We start from the raw sequence: 18,073 nt of genomic DNA, 5'->3' as shown, positions 1-18,073 counted from the left end.
TTTTTGACGATGAATGTTTTTAGGTATACAAATTACAGGGAGTGTTTGGTTGCAGTCATTGCAGCTAAAGGTGTCGTTATTGGCGTTTAAGGGGGAAATAACTTGTTCAGTGACTTTGTTCATTAAATAAGTAAAAAATGTGCCATTTGCTCACTCAAATTCCTTTTATGTAATAATAGATTTTGGTTGAAGATCGAAAGACATTGTGTCCAAAAGGGGGGGTGGGGGGGACAAGTATTTTTCCAGGGCACTGGTTACAAGACCTCTTTGTCATTCTTCCAATATATGGCTCATTTGATTTATAACGGCACATACATAACGTCTTTTACTAATAACGAAAGCACGCAGTTCTACAATGGCACATTCATTCAAAATAGTTTATTCGCAAAATCTAACAATTTAACATGATTAAACATACATATATTTTGAATAACAGGGTAATAGAGAAACACTGTACATACAACATATCTTACATGTTACTATGTCCTAAATATACAGATTATGCACAGAAGGCAGAGTGACAGAAAATATCACTACATTTCCAATGCAACAGAAACCTCAGACGAGACATAAACTTGCACTCGACCCCAACCTACAACAATCCTAACTAAGTATGGCTGCACTTACAACCAAAACGAAACAGTAACACTGTTGGGACACGTCAGTGCAAATTGTCTGACTGTCACCTTGCAGTTCAGGTACTGGGGGAAACTCACAGTGCAGCCGGGAAGGGAGATACGAGATTTTGTGGAGAACGAGGAGAGCGAGCGAGAGAGCGCGAGTTAGAATGTTTTTAGGGACATATTTTTCAGATCCTTACTCCTTCAGTAGGCCCAGCTTCCTCAGAGCCTCCCGTCGGTTCCCACCATTTTCCCCACGGGGGCTGATCAGCACACTGACGCCCTGGGAGCGCGGGAGCTTGTGGGATACTAAGATCTGTGCGGGAGGGGTCGGGGCCGCAGATTTTCCCACGTCCCCCAATTCAAGAGCCTTTGTGGCAGGGCTTGGCAAGGGAGCATCTCCCTGGATGACAATGAAATCCTGCCTGTTGCCCAAGGATGCAGGACGAGGCTTTGGGCTAATGAACGAGTGGCTGGCAGCATCAGCAGTGGAGCTTCCATGAAAGGAGTTACTGGATACCTGGTTGGCGGTGTCCGACCTCTCCAGGGATGCAGATTTCACCTCTGGCAGTTTGATAGGTAGCTGTACAGTTGCTGTCAGGACGTCAGTTCCTGGATATCCACAATGCCCACTTGGAGGGCTTGGCCTGCTCTGAGGCTCTGACATTTCCTGTGAGGTGGGAGACCAAGTGGGCCATAGCAAGGCAACTGGAGGACTAGAAGGTGGGCTATGTGCCTCCCGAGACCGTAAGGAGCTGGGGTAGTGCAGAGGACTAGTGGGGGAGCCGGAGTCCACCTCAGCATCCTTCAGAAGGCCTAGCTTGCGCAATGCCTCCAGCCTTACCTTCTGAGGGTCCATCATGACCCTCTCGTTGGGTGAGGTGACTGGAGAGCTGCCACTCGAGTCTGACGTTTTGTGGGTTTTCATCACAATGTTGGGAGGGAGCTTTTTTGGTTTGGGGGCTACAGCAGGTGGGCTAGTCCTGGGCTCAGTCAGGTCACGGTGATGTGCTACATGGACCTCCAGTGGTGGAGGCAGTGAACTACCCTGGCTGGCCTGGTCAGTTGGAAGTGGCTTGGCCTTGGTTTCGGAGGTGGCGACAGAAGCCTTCTTGACGGAGGCTCTCTTACAGAACTGTTCCAGATCAATCTTGACCTTAGGTTGCCTGGTTATGTGCTGCTCAGTCTGTGCTGCTGGCTCATCCTGAAAGTCTGACGGAGGAGGAATGAGGACTATGTTCATCTCTGATGGGATGGTCTGGGGAGTATGGTTGGTCTGGGTGCCTGCAGAGGTTTTTGGCATGCTGGCTGTGTCCACTTTGTCCTGTGAAAGGTGCACCGTCGAGGCAAAGGCAGGTGGTACAGGTATTGCATCCAATTTGTCAATCGGAACATTCTGTCCACTGTCTACCAGGACCAGGGGTGCTGGCGCAATGTTGTCGAACGACACCCCAGTTTCTTTTTCTTTCATTTCCCGACTGTCCAGTGGAGGTTTCAGCATATCTGGAAGACAAATATACATACCTGAGATATTTAACCTGGTGATTATGCAGCCAAAAGCACCAGATACTCTACACAGAGGGTAACTGAAGATTCTGTTTGCTTCTAAATATGTGCAATGAAGTAAGTTTGCAGTAAAACCTATAGAACTACAGGGTCAGGGTCATGATTAGCGCAGCCAGTGTTTACCGACGGATCTGACAGAGGCTAACAGTACCCCCCCAGCCCAAAACTCTTAACTCACCATCCTGTTTGCTCCTTTGGTTGGATGGATAAGGGAGGAGTACTGATGAGCGCTTGGGCTCATCACTGGAAAGGCCGCTGTCATCCTCTGCCTCCAGCGACTCAATGGTCTCCTCTAAGAACATGAGGCATGCCCGTTCCTCAGCAGAGAGGTGTTCCAGGCTGCTCTCACTCTGCAGAGCACACATACACAGTTTGAACAGCAGTTAGAGGCAGTCGGCAACATCCACACTCCAAAATAGGAAAACTTCTAGCAACCTGTGCGTGGCCTTCGTGAGCAGCTTGCAACCTCAGCGCACAGAAGGGAAAACTTAAAAGAACATATTTTTAACTAGCCGATTCCACCAAGCTTCACGGAGGAAACTTAGACACTCCAAACAGGCAGGATAAGACATGAAAAACTCTCAAGGGAAATTGGGTTTAATAGTCAATCTTTCTGAAATGAACAACTAGAAAATGAGTAACTGAGAAAGACAACACAACATGCGATGTCATGCTGATGACACCCGCTACAGCTGTCCTCAACTGAGCTACTATTTCAGAGTCATCTCCATAGCTAAAATGTGTATGGACACATGTTGTAAAAAATGGTCAAAAGCAACCTGGAGAAATTCTGCTTGTTTACAGAGGCCTGGAAGTTGCCTAAGACAGTTGCCTGGTTGTTGATATTCTAAGAGTCTGAAAGCTCACATCTGTTTGCTCTTCTCGTGGCATTGTTGCAAGGACAGAGCAAACACACCTCCCCTCCGAAAGAACATTTGTGAAATATATATTTAAATATAAAAAGTTGCGTCTATTTCACTTTATTTTTATTTCAGCACAGTACGAAACCTGTCGGTCGATTTGCCCGTCAACACTTCAGCCTCCGAATTCCGCCACACCTCAAAGGAATCGCTCCGAAGACCTCATAAAAGACCTCTCCAAAACAAACACAAAAATCTTTCAAATCTAAATCCGTGTTCCTGAACCCTGACTGCTTGAACTGAGGGAAAACAGGAAATTTAATTGCTTGGCAAAACAGACCACCCCATTTAATATTTATCTAAGGCCTACATCAAAGGAATTAAGGCTGTAGGAAAAAAGTGAATATTTTTGTATCCTTGAAATACAACTTTCTTCCTTGAATTTTGTAGCTTGACCTATGTAATTTGTATTTTGTGCTTACGCTCTATAAGCTGCGCTTTACAAAAACCATCTGCAAAACTAAATAAATAAGTAAGGCAAGAGCACACTGTGTTCAGGGAGCAATTCTTCCTAAATAAACTGTCTTCATAAAATGTTCCTGCAGAGCGCCAACTATTTTCATATTGGATAAGCTCACTTAAATGAAAAAGGCTGAAACACCAATCCACATTTTCTGTGTAAAATAGTCGACGATGCTGGGAGAGCTTTTCGACAGTCCAACAGCATCATAACATCTACCTGTGGAGTCTGGGGACCTAAGGCGAGCAGGCGGGACTATACTCACAAAGGTGGAGCTGATGCTGATCACGCTGTCGCAGCTCCCGGCGCTATCCACGCTGCTGACGGAGTCCATGGCCATGCCACCAGGCCACGTGTCACTCTTCGGCATTGCACAGGGACAAGCGCGTATGTGTGTGAGACCTTAGGAGGCGAAGGAGGACCTGCACCTCACGGACCTCCGTCAATTGCTTCCTTAAACCAGAACACCTGTATAAAGCTGGAGAAATTAAGAAAGTGAACAATACTTTCTGTCACACATTCACATTTGTTAATTATATAGAATAACCGAGCAGTCAATGCAGTACATCTAATGGACCTCAGCCTTAAATATATTTCATAAGTCAGATACATTAAAATTATAGCTTCATTTTTAAACACATAAAATACAAATACGGCACAACTTTAAAACATAGATTTTCCTGTTATGAGCAATTTGAGTAAAACACTGTGCAAAATATCTGATATTTTCTCTTGGGTGCTACTCGAAATACACGTACATTTAGCCCTCATATAACGGGGTTGAAATACAAAAAAGCCACAATCGCTTATTAAACACAATAGAATGCAACGAGCATATCATGTAGTATCATGTAGCTATGATATTTCTGCATGTTGTGCTGATTTCACTTCCACAACAGGTATTTTATTCTATGCAACAGATTGTATCAAACATTTTGGGACAGAGATGCACATTTGGGTTCTCGAGCCCATATGGTTTAGAGTGGTGTCATTCTGGTTATTTTCCTTCAGTTTCACACAAAACCAGTTACGCACCTCCTGTTTTCTGCCAAATTAATAAACTCAACCAATCAGAACCCCCGATTAAGGTAAATGTAAAGTACAACTGAAATAGCATAGTCACTATTATTACTACTATTAATTCATTCAGATGGTACTTTTCTCCAAAGTGAATTACCATGTTAATCTTCTTACACTGATTCACCCTTTTATACAGTAAAATCATTCTTACTGGTGCAATTCAGGGTAAGTACCTTGCTCAGTGGTAATACAGCAGGATGTGGCATTTGAACCTGGGTCATTTCAGTCCTTATAGAAATAAACCACAAACACACAAGTATTAACTCAGTTACCTGAATCATATGAACAACATCAATATGCTTAAAACAACTTTAAATGAAGGCTTAATATGACTATGAAATGAAGTTGACCAATGATCTCCTTTGAAAACATTTGTTAGTAATGCCACATGACACCTCTGTGACAACACAGTGTCCTCGTTCTTAGCAGAGTGACACAGAGGCTGTGAACTGAATTTCTTCATATCATAATGTTTCCCTGAGCTAAATTTTTTTTTTCCTGAACCACCTATCCCATACAGGGTCCTGGGGAGCCAGAGCCTAACCCGGCAACACAGGGTGTAGGGGACACACCCAGGATGGGATGCCAGTCCATCACAAGGCACTCCAAGGAGGGCTTGAACCTCAGACCTACCAGAGAGCAGGACCTGGTCTAACCCACTGCGCCACTGCACCACCACATCCCCTCTAAGCCAAATGATCAAAATGAAACAGGACCAATTAACCGTGTTGCATAACGGACAGGTGCACTTGTAAATCTGTTAAAAAAGAACAATATATATATAAAACTGAAGAACTGAACTGACACGTTATATAATTATTAAGAAACCATACATCGCTGTGAAACGGAGTTGTTTCTCTATAAAAATTAAACAAATGAGTTGTCCGGCAAACCGAAGCCTAACCCGGCCACAGAGGGTGCAAGGCTGGAGGGGGAGGGGATACATCCAGGACGGGATGCCACTCCATTGCAGGGCACCCCAAGCAGGATGTGAACGCCAGACCCACTGGAGAGCAGCACCCAGTCAAACCCGCTGCGCCACCACACCCTCTCTTGCCCCCTCCCCCCCCTACTGTATTGTGTAAAACACCATGTATTCCACATAACTTGTATGAGACAAAAAGATGCTTGTCTATGAAACGGCAACGGTGACCCATGGTCAGTCTCAAGAGGAAACAGAGCACAGTTCTGCATCTCTGCAGTTGTGGAAGCGAGCGATCCGCCTGCTGGGGCAGAACACAATGCGCCTACTTATAAACACTGACGTATGGATGAGTGACCTAGTGTAAGTAGTGTATCTAGCAGTGTTAAGTCACCTTGGTGAATAAAGTGTGTGGACTCATAACACTACATAGAGTTCATTGGAAGTCACTTTGGAGAAAAGTGTCTGCTAAATAAATAAATAAACATAAATGTAAACAGGACTCTCAAAGTCTCTCAACCATCGGCTGTCACATGAACTCAATGGGCTGCTTTTGCTATCGCAAGTCAAGCGTTTATTACAGCTCTTATGTTGTTTGTAACCACACTCTACCAGAAAAATTCCTGGACAACCTTGTATATTCAGGGGGAAAGAAAGCAGAACCGGCTCAACTAGTCACAAACTGACCTTCGGGAGTGCAAATAAAACCTTCTCTGGGAGCATTACGACAGCCGACGCCAACGCTGTATAATCGCCCAGCTAAGCGTCGAAACGGATCATTAATGGTAAATTATTAATCGATATTAACGCTGGAGAAGTAATACACTGATCAGGCTTCTTTTATTTGATACGTAACTTTTGTTCCTTTCCAAAGTCCATGGGTTTGGAGTCACGATAAGTGTGCAGCACATTGAACTAACTGCAGGGGCCGTCAAGAGTGGACAGATTGCAAAAGGGTCTTTGTGTGAGGATTACAGGGCACAGCACACAAGGGAATTAATTATACAGGACCGTCCTTTCTTACAGCTCCTACTGAGCTCTTAAACAGCTCACATGTTAATTACCATGAAGGAGATTCACCTAAAAAGACAGAAGAGAGATGTGGTCCAGCTAAACTGCATTTTACACAGCATAGTCTGGGTTCATCTCCGAAATCACTCGTCCAGAAATTAATGGTGGCAGCATTTCCGAACATGCATGTTGAATTACAAGGTTGCTTTTAAAGGACTTAAGAGCAAGGAGGGGGAAAGGAATCATTGTTTTCTCTTAAAAAGAAAGAAATAAAGTTGTGCTTCTACTATACACATACATGGAGTTTAGGACCAAAAACTTTAGGACTTCAGACTTTAGGAACAAAAAAATACATATCCAAGATAAGAACTGGAAAAAAAACGCACTCACACTCAATATCAATGAATGTTTGTCCAGTGAAGGGTCATGATGGTCTGGAGCCTATCCTGGAAGCATAGGGTGTGAGGCAGGGTACACACTGGATTAGACACTTACAATCATACTCATGTTCACATTACTGGCAATTTAGAGTCAAAAATTGCGGGAGGAAACCCAGACATACAGTATGCCTGATGACGCAGTGAAGGCGCTACGTGGCACCACCACTATCCGTTGTGCCATCATGCCGCCCAGAAAAAATACACACACACAAACATTTTCGGAACCGCTTGACCCATACAGGGTCGCGGGGAACCGGAGCCTACCCAGCAACACCCAGAAAAAATATGAAAATATAAAACCAAATGCATCACATAAAAGAAAAAAAAAAAAAAACAATAAAAGGAATCTAATCTGATTTCATTTTAGTCGTTTCATATAAAGCTTGAACAAATAAAGCTGTTCTTTTTTTGTTGTTTTGAGTTAAGCTGATGGGAAACAATGCAACGTTCAATAGCATTTAAAATCAGGTCAAACAAAATGTTTTATTTTGCCCTAACAAGTGCCACCTTCATTCCACTGTGTATTTCATGTGATTAATGTACTCTGTCATTTATAATAACCCCAATTATCTTCAGCCTTGCATCTGAACGTGACTAAAACATGACAGGGTAAAATCATGGTAGCATCCACAGTGCATAAATGTGACTCAGACTTCTATAATGTCAGTAATGAGCTGCATGTCCCTAACTCTTTAAACCACCTCTGTGCTGCCTGTTATTTGCACAGCAGTTATAAGCTCCCTCTGTGTGGTTAATCACCTGATGCGATGGCACCCCTCACACCCGGCACCTTTTCCCCTACATTTCGGTCTCCCACATAGTGTCTGCTGTCAGCTGACCACTGCACACACAACTGTGAAAGTCACTGGCACTGAGCACAGCTCCTCTCTGGAGAGTCTGTACGGACTGCCCACCATAGGAGTAGTGAGATGACTGTGACACAAGTTCTAGTACAACGTATGGTGATGGACTTCTGGAGGTGCAAGGGTCCACTATGTCAGTGGCCATTGATGGAAAGACAGTGGAGGTGATGGGAACATGCAGGGACCTGGGGGACCTGCGAAGGACAGCAGGATGGGATGGACCTGCTGCACTAAGGCTCTGTAGAAGAAGGGAAAGAGTCGCCTTCACTTTCTCAAGAGGTTCAGGCCTTTTGGAGCATGTAGATTACTGCTCCAGATGTTCTACCAGTGGTTGTACACTGAGCCAATGGTAATGCAACAGAGGAGTAAACTAAATGGGAAGGAAGACTTGGCCCTGGGAGTTAGGCTGGAATCCCCGGAGGAAAAAAGTACAGAGAAGGACTCTAAACAACGCCTGTCCATGAGCTGCAACCTGAACACACCACCCTAGGCAAACAGAGGAGCACCTCGGGCAAGAGACTGGTTCAACTGTGCTGGTCCAAGGAGCACCACCTGTGGTCATTTCTGCCAACAGCCTACAGGTTCTATAACGAGTCCTATCGCAGTGGCACCGACCTCTTATTGGCTGAGTAGTACTGAACTACCAGTACTACTTGTCTTGCATGTGTGCTGCTTAGGCCTCCCGTAGTTTTCTCGGTATTAGTAACGTTTTTAAAAGTATCCCTCTGTGGCAGAGTAGTCCACTGCCTTTCCAAGCGAGCGCACCACGCTGTCCGCTGTCGGTTGCAGCAGACCCTTCAGCTCCTTTTGCGCAAGGTAAGTTTCTCCTCTGACCCCTCCTCTCTTGGCTTTTCCATGGACTCATGGTTAGATGACTGCCTGAGGGTCACAGCCACTTGTGGATTCCGCAAACGCAACACATGACCAGGGCAGTTCTGGGAAACTGCACAACTATAAACAGTGCTGATGCTGGCCTGTATAACAAGAACAGCGAGAACAGAAGAAAGAAGTATTTTGAAATAACTAATAAATACAGAAGGGGGGTGCAGTGGCGCAGTGGGTTTGGCTGGGTCCTGCTCTCTGATGAGTCTGGAGTTCAAGTCCTGCTTGGGGTGCCTTGCAATGAGCTGGCATCCCACCCTGGGTGTGTCCCCTCTGCACTGCTGGGTTAGGCTCCGGCTTGCCGTGACCCTGCTTGGGACAAGCGGTTTCAGACTGTGTATGTATAATAAATACAGAGAGAAATATATAAATCAGTCCTCTCCTTATACGCACACACACACACTTTCTGAACCGCTTGTCCCACACGGGGTCACGGGGAACCAGAGCCTACCCGGCAACACAGGGCGTAAGGCCGGAGGAGGAGGGGACACACGCAGGACGGGACGCCAGTCCGGCGCAAGGCACCCCAAGCAGGACTCGAACCCCAGACCCACCGGAGAGCAGGACCCGGTCTCCTTATATGTAAATGTGAAATTTAAAATTGGTCAAAATTATGCATCTACATTAAACACTTGTCCACTGCAGGGTCAAGGTGGCCTGGAGCCTATCCTGGACAGGACGCCAACCCATCACAGGGCAACTGTACACACTCATTCACTCAAATAGAGATGCACTAAGGGTAACTTAGGGTCACCAATTCACCTGAAATGCATGTCACTGGACCACAGGAGGAAACCCATGCAGACACAGACCGAAAACACAAACTCAACACACACTGAGCCATATTCGAACCCACAGCATAGAGCTTTGAGACACTAACGCTACCTTTTGCACCACCGTGCTGCCCTGACTAGCAACACGTTCTGTTCTTTACTCAATGAAATGACAAAGAATAAAAACGAGGACACACACCTCTGGCACCATCTTTTAAAAACCAAGTTCAGTTAAGGGTGAAAGCAAAAATAGTGAAAAAGGTTGCAGTTGCAACCTTTCAATAGATGACACATATCCAACTAGATATGTTCCCCAGCACAGGGGAAAGAAAGCAGCCAGGCACCACGTGCGTGTGTGTGTGTGTGTGTGTATGTAAAGAGGCACCAAGGAGCACACTCATGATGGACGCAGGTGGATGCAAGAGTCAAGTCATCGTCTGTCACCATGTGCACAGGAGGTCGTGCAGCTGACACACCTCCTGCTCCTGGGACAGGCAGAGACGCAGTGACGACAGCCATCCCTGCGTAGGAGCTACACCCAGCTCGGCGCCATTCACGCAGGAATGTCGCCTTGCCTGCTTCCATTTATTTTTACACTCAGTAACCGGGTTAGCCTGTAAGGCGCTCCCTGGCTGTCCCCAGTCTCTGACAGGATCTCTGTATGTGAGGGGCTGCGTGCCCCTCCACCTGAAGTTACCGAGGTGCAACGGGGGTGGGAAAATTCAAAAAGCCTTGCACAGGCATTTTAGCACTGAGCTTTGGTTAATTGTTGACAGCACACCAGCGCTCAAGGAATTCCAGTGTTGTGCAACTGTGGCACATTGCACTGTCGGTACACACACATACGCACGCACGCACGCATGCACACGGACACACGGAATTCCATCAGTAAGGTGCAGCTTGCCTGTCACTGTGCATCACCGCAATGCAGACGTGCAGTTACCCAGGGGCTTCCAATTTCTCACAAATCAATTCATTTTCAAAAAGCATTCTGCTCGGCAAGGTGACTTTGCAGTGAAGTAATTCAGACCAAGTGCCTAAAGCACCACATCTCCTTCTGGGATTTGAACCAGCAGTATTTAGGTCCCAAGTCCACCTTCGCAGACAATACTTCACCTACTGGCAACGTGTTTTAACACTTTGGTTCATGTGATTCTTCGGCTTCAAATTCAGCTTCAGTCAGCTCTTGCAAGGAAAACGGTGCACTGCTGGGTATCTTTATGTATTCAGTTAATGCCTTCTGTAAAAACACTCATGCACTGTTCAAACCTAACAGGAAACAAGTCACCTCGGGCAAAGCTCAATCAATAAGTAAAAAAAAAAATAAAACAAAAAAGATGCAGAGAGAAACATAAGTTTTACGCCAAAACAAACTGAACGAGATTACAGCAGTATTCGCACCACAATGAACTGACAGAGGAATGGCATCACACTGGAGTAAATAAATATCACATAACCATAATGTCATGAATACTGTAGCTGGCAATAGCTGCGCTAGACACTAACCACTACATCTGACCCACTGCATTGTGGGTAATTAAGCCACCCGAAGTCAACGTACAAAGGCCTCTTGTAGCAGTCAATGGTGAAGTGAGCCCTCGGCTTACACACGAAACCCATAATAAAAGACTTTCGACACAATCTCACAGACGGTCTTACTTACACGCTAATCCGATATCCCCACCAAACAAAACAGGAACGCTCGCTCTTCGCTGCCAGGGTTGCGTCTATTTCCAACCCACATGACATCACTACACAATAAGGACACGTACTAAAAAAAAGGGTGAGCAGCAAGTGCATCCTCTGCAGAAGGCTGCAGTAATGACCTTACCCACACACGACCCTAGAGCAGTACATCAATAATGAATTGCAGGTTAACGCTGCAGGCCGTCGGGTTCCATTAAACTAATGGGTAAAATTTCAATTAATGGTGTTGAACACTTCAGGGATTGGACCACATCGCAAACAGCACGGGTCACGTAGAGTCGCCGCTTTCAGGCTTACGGTCATGACCAGCAAGGAAAAGAGAAGAAAAAAAAAAAAAAAAAACAAAATATTGTTTATCCAAGACCGACTAATGCAAAGTATGACATTGGGAACTATGTGTACCAGTGTTTGTGCAAATGTGGAGTACAGTGGAGTGTCAACTTACATGGGATGGGGGGGAGGGATAGTGTTTAAAGGAAAAAGTTGTGTACAGATTCACCAGAGAAAGCTTAAGTGGGTACAGCTGGTAGCATAGTGGTTTGAGGTACTGCCTTTAGATCCGAACTCACGGGTTCGATTCCAGTTGTCGTCCCCTTTGACAAAGTACTCACCCTGATCTGCTCCTGTAAAATTACCCTGCTGAACAAACAAGTAAACTACTGTAAGCAGCTCAGCATTATAAGTTGCTTTAGACAAAAAGCATCAGCTAAATGAGTAAATGTAATATGCAAAGAAACTATAAACCAAGTGATAAAAAAACCACTATACAAGGTACTGCACCCACCACTCTGCACTGAGTCACACCCTTTACTGCACTGTACCTGGGACCATCTCCAGTCACCAGGGGGGGCTCATGTGGCTCACCTTACGGTGTGTAAAAATTCTTCTTCTTATTATTATTATTAAAATTAGTTTTTTTTGCATTATTTTCCAACAATAATAAACAAACATAAAACAATGGTCATTAACAGCCGCGCGAACATACAGACTGAGCGAGAGGGGACGGAACCCAGGTCCAAACCCACACAGGAGCTGTCACTGCGTCGCCTAAACAAACAAAGAAACAAAGAAACAAACAAACAAACAAAGCAAACTCCAGGGGTCTCTCGCAGTGGAACTAAGACGCGCAGGAAGCGCCGGCGCCCCATATTCACACGTTGCGCCAGTTTATTCACACCAGAGTATTTATGGTAAACTTCTCTGATGTAACACGTTACGGTTATATAAATAAAGAGCGCTACGTAAGCGCAGTGTTATACGTGGATTTTGACGGGAAAACACAAGAGTTTAACCTTCGAAATTGCAAGACGCAGCTTGACATTTACGATTTACATATTCATTTAGCAGACGCTTTTCTCCAAAATCCACGTACAGCTTAGAGAAAATAAAATTTGTTCATTAGGAGAAAAACATACATAGCTAGCAGCAGACGACGTGACAGAGTGTCAACTTGTCAAGTACCAGAAAAAAAGATCCATAATGATCAGTAGTACTGGGGACAGAACTGTTTTATCATTCAGTTTTCCTCATATCGTTTCAATCAATGTTTCAAAAAGAGGGGGGGATACCAAGGCAAAAAAATGAAAAAGAAAAAACCTGAATCCGTCCTGGCCACCCGCCGCCCTATTCTGAAGGGTTCAGGTTCTCATCAAATGTCATTTTCTTTCGCATAAACTTTCAGCTATAACTGTGACTTAAGAAAGTGCAACTCGCAAAACGAAGTCGAAGAAGTCGGAGGCCACAGAGAGAAGAGAAAAGGGGGTCATTGTCCTGCAGCAGCGGAACGAAGAACGCGGCGTCAGGCGCTCACCTCAGTACTGCAGGAAACCCAGCGCTCCGAGTCGCGCGCGCCCTCGCGCGCCTGCCTGCCACACACGGTCAGCCCACCTGCTCGCTCCGCGCTCGCGACGCGCTCTGAAAGAGCGCGGGTTGAAACCCAAGCGCTAACCGTGCCGCTGTAGTTCCTGCGCGAGCCCTGACCTCGGCCAATCGGCGAAACCCGCCTCCGACCTTTTGACCAATCGGCAGTCTGCTTACATCCGACACAGTGATGAACTTTCTGTGTGTACGGAAAAGTTCCACCACGTTCACCTTTTCTCCTCGAGTTGTGGTCCATATACTACAGTAGAAATTAAAGTGAAAGGAAGACAAATTGATAATATGTACATTCTTCTTCTTAATTATTATTATTATTATTATTATTATTATTATTATTATTATAAGGTTGTTTATGCAGCTGATAGTGTAGTGGTTAGAGTAGCTGCTTTTTGAAGGCCATAGGTTAAAATCCCACCTCTACCTGTAGTACCCTTGAGCAAGTTACTCAGCCTAAATTGCTATCGTAAAAAATTACCCAGCTATATAAATGGCTAAAAAATGTTGAGTTGCTTTGGATAAAAGCATCAGGTAAATGCAATTAGGCTGGTGCTGATTTTCCTGTGTAGGCATGATGTCCTGACTCACCTTCCTTTTAATCTTATTTTTTAGCAGCTCCTATTGTGTCTATGTAAATCAATAGAGATTTACATGCGGCAGACTTGCTTAAATAAGCAAAGCTGAAACTATTCCCTTTCTTTTATTATTTGTGTGCTCTGACACCTAGAGCTGTAAAAATTTTTCTCAGTTTCATCAGTCATACCACCTGATAACTATTACAAACACATAATTATAACACACAATGTTGTACAATACCTACTCATCTGCTTTAAGCAAAATTGCACTTATTAATGCTTATTACAAAATCTGCACCTTTACCGAACAATTTTCAAGATAAAAGCGTCCGCCATAATAAATGGCATGTTTAGAAACCAGCAAGGCGCGTTTAGTGTTTCGACTGAGTTTAGTATCATGTTTTCCATAGTTCATTTACTTTTTGACTTCAAGTAGTAGTGTCAAATATTTACTCACCGGACGAGAGCTGCTAAAGAGACGACGAGTTGTAAAGTGAAGGAGTCCGTTTTTTTGCAAGTCCTCATGAATCACAGCATAGAGACATGTAGTGTTGGAAAATGGTTACGTGACAATGCCTTTAAAGTTGACCTGGCGATTACTAATTAACCATGAAGACATGCAGGTCCTGAGCGAAATGAGGAACACTGGAAACACCAACAAACATTTTGTCGAAACCATATGGGATAACATTTAGAGGGACTTTTGGCAACGGTAAAGAAATGTAATAAATGTGAGCCGTGTTTTAAGGATCATTTTACTGAAGAGAAAGCAGCTTTTTTGTGCTACTTTTTCAAATGATCCTGTTCATGCTGAAATTCTCCAAATAATCAACTGCTTGTGGACTGCCTGTGGTTCAGTAGGTGTCAAAGTTAAAACTTCAGTGTTGCCGGTTTGAATCTCACATCAGGTTTGTCACCGAGTTGCCCTCGACTTCGTAAAGGTTTTCACCAGGCGTGCGGCTTTCCTCCAACAATCCTGAGACTTTCGTTTTTAGGAACTGTCCACTCCGACCTGTCAGCGGTATGCGGGTAAATTCATGTCCTACAACACACACGATTCATATCCTGGGCTGCTGTTTTATCAATTGTACACCTACCGATCATCAAGTTGAAATGCTCCAAAATAATGCGGAAAGTTTCTTGTTTTTTGAAATATGGTTCTTTGCCATTGTATCTGTAATTATCTGGCTCTAGGCAAAGAAAAAACTTGCATCTGAGTACTGCAAACTGACTTACTCCGGATAACTGTTTTCTTTGGTTCACTGACTGTGGCTGTGGGCCAGAAAACACGGTGGCAGCACAGGACACGCTGTACACAGGACATTTCTGAGCATGGGAGCACCGCGGCTTTCTTCCCAGAAAGTGTGTTTTCCATGGGCCCGGAGCCTGGGAACAATTCCTTAACGATGGACCACGGTCCGCCCAAAAGGCCGTCTTTTCCGCCATCGAGCAGGAGGCCGGTCGACAAAAACAAGGGCTCCCAGCCAAGTTCTTCACCTCTTCTCTATGAAAAAGGAAGAAAAATAGAAATGTCTATATTTTTAGATTCTTCGCCATATCGGCACAGTGCGGCAGTAGCGTAATCCTGTTTGTAACGCTGGGATGTGCTAGGCATTTTATAGTTGTGCATTAGCCACTTAACCCGAAAGACCATGCTAATGCACACTAATGCGAGTAAAGAGATAAAGATAGATCGGCTGCGATGCCAAGAATTTCCCATCAAGAATTAGCGTGTGCCGTTGGACAGCTAAATAAACTCTGCCATAAAACCTAATTTGGGCTAATAGGAGTTTTTGTGGAGTAAAATAAACAGGAGTGAATGGCAAGAGTCATTTAGCGACATGCAGGACAGGAACGTCGACATGAGTGAGGAACGCAAACAGATTTAAATATGTGCGGCTGATGTCACAAACTATGCAAACGCAGCCAAAGGTGAGAATAGCCCACGGATTCCTTCAACCGCAAGTGATGTCCCATGGGTCCGCACCTCCGTCACACACAGCTAGTTTTCCAAAACAAATTCGTGCGGGTCGGCAAGGGGCCTCAGATATAACTGGTATGCGGGAGGGTGTGTGTGTTTGGGGTTGGGAATTGCCACCTCATACTGAGGCGGTTAATTCACGCTGACAGATCTGCATGTCCTACAGAAGCGAAGATCAAACAGTTGAGAGAAATGTGAAATTGTGAAACCTTTGGACTTACCTGGATTTCTCATCTTCACCTAAATCATGATAACGCCGATCAACACATTTAAAATTTGTTTTGCTGCAAACCAAAAATAGGTGGATTTGAATAAATCGCATGCTCTGAATTCGGAAATGAAATGTAAAGTGGCGTATAACTTACTTTTTTTTCTTGAATGAAAATTCAGATTTTTATTTTAAAAAAAATTACTAAAAACATATTTAATACTTTTAATGTATTATCACCCAGTGCCAAAGACATGTCCTTGTTATTAATTCAAACATGCAAAGGAATGTTGTTGAAGAGGTTATGTCATGTAAAATACATTTTAAACATGGACACGTAACTGGATTCTAGGACTTCTTTAATGAGATTCCTGCAGCAGTGTGCCAGCACGTTTGGTGACCACCTTCCAGTGTATCCTCTTTCCATGGCAAAAATATCCTGATGGAATCTTTCTCCACGCTTCTCGCTCAGAACCCAAGCTAAGTGGAAAGAAATGCAAATAGGAATGTATTCAGCATTTACCTCACAACTGACTCTGCCCAACTACTTGTCCAGGCCATGTTGACATTCCATCTAGACAACTGCAACTCTCTATGTGGCCTTCCCGCTACTGCTATCAAACCTCTGCAGCTGATACAGAATGCTGCTGCATGAGTTGTTTGACTTGCCAAAGCGTTCTCATGCATCTCCCCTACTAATTTCTCTGCACTGGCTTCCTATAGCTGCCCGGATCAAATTCAAGACCCTGGTTATTGTCTACAAATGGATCAATAGAACTGCTCCCAGATATCTACAAGACTAGATCAACCACTACATCCCAACCAGACCCCTTCGCTTGTCTACTTCTGCTCACTAGAACTGCTCCCAGATATCTACAAGACTAGATCAACCACTACATCCCAACCAGACCCCTTCACTCGTCTACTTCTGATCACTTGGTGGTCCCGCGCACAAAAAGTAAAGCATGAAGGTTCTCGGTTCTGTTGTGGAGGAATGACCTCCCCCTCTCACTCAGAACTGCGAAAACTCTGTCCACACTTGAAAAGGGTCTGAAAACTCACCTCTTCCAGACTCACTTTGCCCATCATCTCTTAAGCTCATGTATGGTGTAAATGTTCATGCATCATAATTTTATGATTATACCCAGATACAGCTTTACACAGCTGCTACTCTTGTATTGCATGTAAATGTTTATGCATCTTTAAAAAAAATATCGAAAGGTGATCAGGAATCGTCTGTTCTGAGTTTTTTGCAGCTACTCACGTGATGAACATCGTTGCGTATAGTGGAAAGAAACAAACTACTTAATCACATGTCTGCAACTATGTCTCTCTTTCTCCTAATGTAATTCACAAATTGTATTTCTCTGAGATGTACGTCACTTTGGAGAAAAGTTTCTGCTACATGAATAAATGTAAATGTAAAAAAAATGTAACTTACATGTTGTACTGCATCCCATAGTGCCACAACAAGATGTACTCCTTGCATTTCACTAACTTTTGTGTATGACATAAAAATTTTAGGTGATGAAAAATGGTTACGTTCATCCAAGTCGCAGCAAGGTTCTGTGTTGGACGATATTAAAGCTCAGAAGACTGTTTTTATTTATTACAACTTCTGAGCAGGAAATGTGTTTATTGTAGTTGGCCCCAAGCAGGACTCGAACTCCAGATCTACCAGCGAGCAGGACCCGGTCAAACCTATCGCGCCCCCATGCCACCATGTCCCCATCCTTCATTGGACTACCTAACTCCATGTCTTTATCCTCTTTATTTATTTATAAAGGCCAGTCCCTCGCAGTCTTGTCCTTGGTGACATGAGCATCTCACACTGCGGTTCAATGAAACCTGGGTCTTGTGCCACCGATGACAAAGTCTCACAGAAAGGGCACGAATTTCTGCTGAGCCATAAAAAGTACCCATTGTGGATGCAATGTCCACAGCAGTGTTTTACCCCCTCATCCATTTTTTGTCTTTACTAGTTTATTTCTTACAGCTGTAATGTTCAGATTGTTTTTTACAACCTTTTTGATCTGAGAACTCAATCTAATTATCTGATGAAATCTCACACACGTGAACTAAATCCTGTTGAAACAGTCAGCTGCAGATGGCAGGTGTTTCACTACGATTTTCCCTTATTTTGAATAGGTATCTCCAGTGTCCGCAGCACCCCCCTGCAAAATCTCAAAC

At 44.3% G+C, this 18,073-nt stretch overlaps 1 protein-coding gene across 5 annotated transcripts; it reads right to left on the bottom strand.

The window, feature by feature from the left end:
* Positions 1-372: 372 nt before the first annotated feature.
* On the bottom strand, positions 373-14,924 carry LOC108939395 (specifically androgen-regulated gene protein). Of its 5 annotated transcripts, XM_029246297.1 has the most exons (7): positions 14,792-14,924; positions 14,152-14,706; positions 13,055-13,363; positions 6,970-7,025; positions 3,832-4,044; positions 2,365-2,536; positions 373-2,123 (listed from the first exon to the last, which is right to left on the bottom strand). In XM_029246297.1, exons 5-7 carry the CDS (start codon positions 3,934-3,936, stop codon positions 817-819), a joined length of 1,584 nt encoding a protein of 527 aa, XP_029102130.1. In that variant the 5' UTR covers positions 3,937-4,044; positions 6,970-7,025; positions 13,055-13,363; positions 14,152-14,706; positions 14,792-14,924; the 3' UTR covers positions 373-816. The 5 variants fall into 5 exon arrangements, with proteins under 5 accessions (XP_029102130.1, XP_029102131.1, XP_018616224.1 ...); XM_029246298.1 differs by lacking the exon at positions 6,970-7,025; XM_018760708.1 differs by lacking the exon at positions 13,055-13,363.
* Positions 14,925-18,073: the final 3,149 nt, after the last annotated feature.

The sequence above is a fragment of the Scleropages formosus genome, chromosome 19 (assembly GCF_900964775.1).
Source record: "Scleropages formosus chromosome 19, fSclFor1.1, whole genome shotgun sequence".
NCBI lineage: Eukaryota > Metazoa > Chordata > Actinopteri > Osteoglossiformes > Osteoglossidae > Scleropages > Scleropages formosus.
Note: the sequence above shows the minus strand (reverse complement) of the source record. Positions and strands in the feature narration are given on the sequence as shown.

Bases quoted from the DNA above. Each gene is read 5' to 3' on its own strand.
- LOC108939395 (XM_029246297.1), bottom strand. From the start codon at position 3,936: ATGCCGAAGAGTGACACGTGGCCTGGTGGCATGGCCATGGACTCCGTC. The intron at 2,537-3,831 runs GTGAGTATAGTC...TGTGCTCTGCAG, and splicing joins TCAGCATCAGCTCCACCTTT to AGTGAGAGCAGCCTGGAACA. The intron at 2,124-2,364 runs GTGAGTTAAGAG...TTTGTCTTCCAG, and splicing joins CCAAAGGAGCAAACAGGATG to ATATGCTGAAACCTCCACTG.